The 7,810-nt window shown below is 48.7% G+C and overlaps 1 protein-coding gene across 1 annotated transcript; it reads right to left on the bottom strand.

The window, feature by feature from the left end:
- Window positions 1–215: 215 nt before the first annotated feature.
- LOC127295352 (putative F-box protein At5g38270) lies at window positions 216–2,610 on the bottom strand. The gene is made up of 2 exons (XM_051325292.1): window positions 2,483–2,610; window positions 216–1,706 (listed from the first exon to the last, which is right to left on the bottom strand). The coding sequence occupies exon 2, from the start codon at window positions 1,688–1,690 to the stop codon at window positions 515–517; it is 1,176 nt and encodes a 391-aa protein (XP_051181252.1). The 5' UTR covers window positions 1,691–1,706; window positions 2,483–2,610; the 3' UTR covers window positions 216–514.
- Between the last annotated feature and the right edge of the window lie 5,200 nt (window positions 2,611–7,810).

The following is a 7,810-nucleotide window of genomic DNA, read 5'->3' on the forward strand; positions in this document are numbered from 1 at the left end:
AGAAAAGCACTAGAAATTCGCTAGCAGATAAACAATAATGGAGTTACCAAATTGAATCTTTTCATTTAAGCCTACACAGATACCTTACCAACTATTTTGTAGGGGTCCCTTCATTTTGACACACATATAGAAAGGAGTGTTTTCACCAGTTAAAAGATAGGATTGCAGCAGTTTCTCAAAAAATGACAGGATGGTATCAAAACTAAATACACATCTAAACAAGCAGAAAAGCACATATGATTCACCACTCTGAAGCATGAGAAATTCACAGCTTGACCATAATACAAGTCAAGGATAATAATTCGTCACTACCTATAAATCATAAATTTCCGATAATAAAGTGCTGATGCACTGAACGGCTTGCACGTAGGGCAACCGTCAATGTTAGGTAGATACTAACATTGTTGAGTTCACAAAGTAGGCATGCCTCAAACAACATAGTAGCCACATAACAATATGCCATAGATAGATATGTAGTGGTACATTGAAGAGACTGGACAGAAACATTTCAAGTTCAGTTTTGAGGGAGTAGCCAGGTTGCGAGACGCATCCCATCGCGCTTCCAAGAGACGGTTGGAAGAGGGAAGGAAACCACTTGGCCAATCACATCATAGACACCAACGGAAGCATTCTCATCCTCGTAACAGCGGCCATTGAAGTACTCCTCATCATCATCCAAAAAGCAGATGCGGTCTCCCAGCAACCCATACTGAGAGACAGGAACAATTTGGGAGCACCTTCGGCCTAGAAAAAGAACCTGGTCATCCCCTAAGGTCGTCTTATTGACCCACCCTGGCTGCTTGAGGTCAGCATGAAAAATCTCAAACTTGTTCCGTGCAATCACAAATTTATCAAGTATCCTTCTGGAGCAAACCTTCCTGCGAACCATTAGTAATGCACCACGCGATTCAACCAGGTAGAGCTTCTTATCGACCCTAGTGTTGTCTTCAGACGGAAACAAAGGAAAGGGATTGCCCTTGATGATCCGTACAATCCGAGAAACATGTGGATCACCAGTGGTTTGGTCCTGGCTGATGTCTACAACAGAGAGATGCTCATGGTGAGAAAGGATGTAGAGCCTTCCCTGGTAGAACGCCATATCTTCAAATCCTTTACACGTATCATAGGCTCGAACTGACCACGAGGAAGCCCCTGGCTGACACACTAGAATCTGACCAAGGCCTTGATGGTTGACGAATGCAGCAACCAGGTTAGGCGAGCACAACATTAGCTTACTCAACTGGGGATTCTTGTCCTTGATATGCAGCCATGTGAACCTAAGGGGGTCCACAGGTATGTGGTTCACATCAGCATCGGCGGGGTAGAGCCTAACGCTGGACAGAGAAGGGAGCGTTACAGTGGCCCTGGAGAAGGGGTTGACCAGGAAGCATCCATCATCACGCGGAAAGACGAGCCAGCTACCACAGGCGCTCTTGAACCCCGCGAAGCCGCAGCCAGCAAAGTGGAAGGGCTCGGTGCAGGGGAGGCTGTAGAAAGTTCCATCAGGAAGAGCGAGCAGTGGCACCGGCGGCGGCACCGTGATCAGCTGCGCAGCAGCACGCCACTGGGGGCAGACCGCGGCGAAGCGAGCACGGTCGGCGTACGCGGGCAGGAGGCGGAGCACCAGCCCGGCCAGCTCCAGTGGGATGTCTGACCACGACAGCGTCGGGCACAAAAGCTTCTCCGCCATCGTCCTGAGTCGGCCTCTGCAAACAGGAAAGTGGAGGCAAGATCATCAGCAAGCACGACCAACGGAATGCACCGAGGATCAGTTGGTAACTGTCCCTAGTTCCGTACCAAAAAAAATGCACCAAAGACCAGAGAAAGGAACATAAGCAGAAGAAGACAGAATATTAGCTAGAGTGCTGGTATTCTCTTGCAGATATCTTTAACTGTACGAGTCATCGGGCATCGGACATTTGCAAGCACAGAGGGTGTGATTCTCTGTTCACAAATACCAGGTAAAACTAATTGTGCAGTTCCATACGAAGCCACCAATTGGGTTGTCTAGTTGTGTAGAGTGTTCCTGACAACCAGATAATTGAGTTTCGACCAAGGCAAGGCTTCACAGACCCATCCAATTGAATGATCACATCACAAGTTCACAACAAAACTACTAAAATACTTGAGAAAACTACGAATAATAGGCTACAACTGTCCAATCACAACGGATATCTGGAAAATGCTGCCAAGGTGGGACGAGCGGTAAGTATCATATGGCCTGATTCAGTGGCAACTCAACCAAATGTACGTACTAGCATCTAAGCATGAACGATTGAATTTTACCGACTCCTCCGCTCACACTCACTCGATTACGGCTGTGAATATAACCATCTGTGCCGATTCCTCGACCCGGCGCCTACAGGCAATATATACCGAGCACCTTCCGTGCATGGTCAGTGCACATGGTAGGAGCAGTGAGATTCACAGTACGGAGGAGAGAAAGGCGGAAGGTATACAGGGAGGAAGGAGAGACGTGTACCGGATATCGGCGCTGTAGTCCCGACGAGGGTCGCAGTGTTGATCGAGCTGTGAACCGTAGGGCTGCCGCCGTCGCCGCCTCTGTTTGCTGTTGGTTGTGGAAAACTGGAAATGGAACGACGGGTGAGGTAGAACCTGTTACGGGGCCGAAGTGAAAGTGGGCTCGACACTCTTATAGATGGGCTTTGTCCATCCACACCGTTCTCTCAATTTGTCAATGATACCCCGTTCCCCGTTCCCTGGCAGTTAATTCATCTATTTCCCTAAAAAAAAAAAGTTAATTCATCTATTAGGGGACGGTGATGATAGCGATTTGATACCCGCGCGGCTGTTATCATAGCCAAATTAATAACCATCGGGTAAGCGGGGATGGATACGGCTAACCAGTACCCAGCGGTGAATTCCCGGTAATACTATGACATGTGGAGCCAGCATATTAGACAGCGTATATAAGCGTGCCTGGGAGAGGGAAGCCCTAAAATTCTATCCGATCGCCCTCCTCTTTTCAGCCGCCGCACACCAACCCGCAACCGCAAACCCTAGCGAGTTACGAGCCCTCACTTCTCCACTCGATCTCGATTCGATCTTGCTTTGAGCGGAGCCGTACACCGTCGCCAAGCTAGACACGGCCGTCTGCCCATCCCCAGTTCCTAGCGCAGGTTAGGCCGCCGCACGCCCGCACCTCTCAACCAACAACTCCCCCGCCCCCTCTTCATCCTGGGCAGTCAGCTCTAGCTCCCGCTTGATCCAGCACCACAGCGATGACGATGACGTCCAGCGAGATTCTCCCATTCGAGTCGCCTGCTCCTCCGGTGGAGACGGGGTCACTCGACCTCGTCGTGGTGTCGGGTGCCGCCAAGCTCCCGCTTGATCAGGCAGTCGCCGTCAACCCTGGACCACCAACCAATGACCCCATCGGCCCGGGAAATCTCCGCACCGCCTCCTCTATCATCAACCGTCTCCGCCCCCAGAAGGTCAAAGCACCCCCGGTCGTGCAGGTCCTCCCCAACGCCGTGCACTGGCCTCTCCAACGGCCAGCAGCGCCGGCACCGGCCTCAAGGCCCGCCTTGCTACTCCAAGTCCAAACAAGTGAGACATTTCTTCAGATCTGTGTATGCATAAGGCTGATGGTGTTGGAGATATGCCCAAGAGGCAATAATAAAATGGTTATTATAATATCTTTGAGTTTATGATAATGTTTACATACCATGCTATAAGTGTATTAACCGAAACATTGATACATGTGTGTTATGTGAACAACAAGGAGTCCCTAGTAAGCCTCTTGTATAACTAGCTTGTTGATTAATAGATGATCATCGTTTCATGATCATGAACATTGGATGTTATTAATAACAAGGTTGTGTCATTATGTGAATGATATAATGGACACACCCAATTAAGCGTAGCATAAGATCACGTCATTAAGTTATTTGCTATAAGCTTTCGATACATAGTTACCTAGTCCTTATGACCATGAGATCATATAAATCACTTATACCGGAAAGGTACTTTGATTACATCAAACGCCACCGTGTAAATGGGTGGTTATAAAGGTGGGATTAAGTATCCGGAAAGTATGAGTTGAGGCATATGGATCAACAGTGGGATTTGTCCATCCCGATGACGGATAGATATACTCTGGGCCCTCTCGGTGGAATGTCGTCTAATAGCTTGCAAGCATATGAATGGTTCATAAGAGACCACATACCACGGTACGAGTAAAGAGTACTTGTCATGAGACGAGGTTGAACGAGGTATAGAGATACCGATGATCAAACCTCGGACAAGTAAAATATCGCGTGACAAAGGGAATCGGTATCGTATGTAAATGGTTCAGTCGATCACTAAAGTCATCATTGAATATGTGGGAGCCATTATGGATCTCCAGATCCCGCTATTGGTTATTGGTCAGAGAGAGGTCTCAACCATGTCTACATAGTTCGCGAACCGTAGGGTGACACACTTAAGGTTTGATGTCGTTTAAGTAGATATGGAATATGGAAATGGAGTTCGAAGTTTTGTTTGGAGTCTCGGATGGGATCCAGGACATCACAAGGACGTCCGGAATGATCCGGAGAATTCATATATAGGAAGTCATTTTCTAGGTTTGAAAATGATCCGGTATTTTTTCTGGAAGGTTCTAGAAGGTTCTAGAAGAGTCCAGAAGAAATCCGCATGGAAGGTGGAGTCCCAGAGGGACTCCACCCACCTTGGCCGGCCAGCCTAAAGGGAGGAGGAGTCCCAAGTGGACTCATCCCCATGGTGGCCGGCCACGCCACCAAAGGAAAGGGGGGTGTCCCACTCCCCCTAGGTTTGGTCATATGGAAGGTTTATGTTGGGGTCTTGAGTTAGGACATGAGGTGTTTGAAGAGAAAATTTAAAAACCTATGGAACTTTATATGCATGCTAATGGCAATATTATTAGTATGAATGCTTTGAACACCATTGTTGCTAATGCTATGGAAAATTCTAAGCTTGGGGAAGCTGGTTTTGATGAGCATGATATTTTTAGTCCCCCAAGCATGGAGGAGAAAAATTTCTTTGATGATACTTTACCTCCCATTTATGATGATTATAATGATAGTGGTATTTTGGTGCCACCTACTATGGAGGATAAAGTTTATTATGATTATACCATGCCTGCAATTTATGATGATTACAATGATGGTTGTGACAGTTTTACTCCCACTATTACTAATAAAATTAATTATGCTTATGTGGAGAGTAATGATGCTTTTATGCGTGTGAATAAGAATGCTTTATGTGATAGTTATATTGTTGTGTTTGTTCATGATGCTACTGAAATTTGTTATGAGAGAGGGAAACACGGTTATATGCATCTTAATAATATTAAGTTTCCCCTCTTTATGTTGAGAATCTTGAAGTTACTCGTGTTTTATCTTCCTATGCTTGTCACTTTGCTCCTCATGAATTTATTTGTGTACAAGATTCCTATGCATAGGAAGTGGGTTAGACTTAAAAGTGTTTCTTATTTGCTTTTTGTAAGGGTATTTTACCCTTATCCATTATTTTGGTAACAATGACACCGTGCTAGAGTATTTGACCTAATACGTTTATAAGGATTATCTCAGGTATTAGCCAAAGAGGCATAAATGGTGTATCAAAGGAACAAGAAGGCTAAAGGAGACCCCCACTTCAACAACAATCGAAAAGGGGTCTACAGCAGAATTCCGGTCTGTAGCCCGGTTGGACCGGCCTCCAGACCGGCCAGTCCGACGTGCGGTCAGGTCGACCGGGCGCCAACCGGGCTTCGAAACAGCACATAATCGATCCGGTCATCGACCCGGTCTGCCGGCCTCCTGACCGGCGGGTCCGGCGTATGGTCCGGTCGACCGGGCGCCAACCGGAGGAGCTCCTGGACGAAGAAAAGTGGGATCCGGTCCAGCATCCGGTCACAACCGGCAGGTCCGGTCACTGGTCCGGTCTGACCGGTCTTCAGACCGGACAGTCCGGTCAGGGGTCCGGTTGACCGGGTTTGTCGAGAGAAAAGGTGAGGTGGCAAGTGACCAACGGCCATATTTCGAAGAACACTATAAATAGGCCTTCTCCTACCTCAGAACAGTTAGGCACTACACTATAAACTGTTCTTGAGCTCTCTCTCTCTCTCTTACTCCATTGCTAGAAACACCAAAAGCCTCCGATCTCCCTCCGCCTCCACCCAAACTCAAATCCCTCCGGGGAATCACTAGAGGAGGACCCGATCTACTGTTCTACCAAGCCAAATCTCATTCCCCCTTGTATTCATCGAGAAGCTTGCTTCCTAGGGTTCCTTGGAAACCCTAGGTGGGCAAGAGGAGTCCGGAAGCATCCGGGCTGTGGATTTGCTCCGGGCAAGATTGTGAAGGTTTGGAGGCTACCTTAAAGTCTACCACAAGTCACTACAAGAAAAGTTCTGATAGACAACGTCTCAAAATCGTCCGCTAAGGGGTATTTTTCGTCGCCTATGGGCCTAACCCAACGATATGGGTTCTGTTGTCGAAACTGCGTCAGGCAAAGTCCTACCACGTATTTTTCGGTCCGTCGCGCTTGGGTGCCCTTCCGCCGCGGAAAATCGGACCGTTGCAGAAGTGTTTCCGGGAGCCCGTTGACTGCTGACGTCATGCAAACTGCCACGTGGCAGACGCCGTTAACTGGCAGTTAACGACGTTAACCGCTGAAACCCCGTGGTAGATGGTAGGCCCACACGAGGCCTGCCACGTCTTAGGAGAGACAGACACACGCAAAGCCTCTTATGCAATACAAGTTGCATGTCGAACGAGGAACAAGTCTCATGAACGCGGTCATGTAAAGTTAGTCTGAGCCGCTTCATCCCACTATGCCACAAAGATGCAAAGTACTCAAACTAAAGATAACAAGAGCATCAACGCCCACAAAACCATTGTGTTCTACTCGTGCAACCATCTATGCATAGACACGGCTCTGATACCACTGTAGGATAACGTTGCATAGAAAACAAAAATTTTCCTACCGCGAACACGCAATCCAAGTCAAGATGCAATCTAGAAGACGGTAGCAACGAGGGGTTTATCGAGTCTCACCCTTGAAGAGATTCCAAAGCCTACAAGAGGAGGCTCTTGTTGCTGCGGTAGACGTTCACTTGCCGCTTGCAAAACCGCGTAGAAGATCTTGATCACGATCCCTCCGGCGCTACGAACGGGCAGCACCTCCGTACTCGGTCACACGTTTGGTTGTTGATGAAGACGACGTCCACCTCCCGTTCCAGCGGGCAGCGGAAGTAGTAGCTCCTCTTGAATCCGACAACACGACGGCGTGGTGTCGGTGGTGGTGGAGAACTCCGGCGGAGCTTCGCTAAAGCACGCGGGAGCTCTGGAGGAGAGGGGGGCGGCTAGGGTTTGGGAGGGGGTGGCCGGCCACTTGAGGGGTGCGGCCAACTTGTGGTCTTCAGGTGGCCGGCCCCCTCCCATTGTCCCTCATTATATAGGTGGAAGCCCCAAGGGTTGGACTACAAGTCTCCGAATAAGACCCGAACCCAAAACCTTCCATAAGATAGGGAAACCTACCCAAGGTGGGAATCCCACTTGGGGTGGGATTCCCCCCTTCCATATGGGGGGGGGGGTGGCCGGCCCCCATAGGGGGAGTCCACTTGGGACTCCTCCCCCACTAGGGTTGGCCGGCCATGGAGGTGGAGTCCCTCCGGGACTCCACCTTCCTTGGTGGTTTCTTCCGGACTTTTCTAGAACCTTCTAGAACCTTCCATAGAACCTTCCGCGTCATTTTAATTCACATAAAATGACATCCTATATATGAATCTTATTCTCCGGACCATTCCGGAACTCCTCGTGATGTC

Source organism: Lolium perenne, chromosome 4 (genome assembly GCF_019359855.2).
Source record: "Lolium perenne isolate Kyuss_39 chromosome 4, Kyuss_2.0, whole genome shotgun sequence".
Lineage (NCBI taxonomy): Eukaryota > Viridiplantae > Streptophyta > Magnoliopsida > Poales > Poaceae > Lolium > Lolium perenne.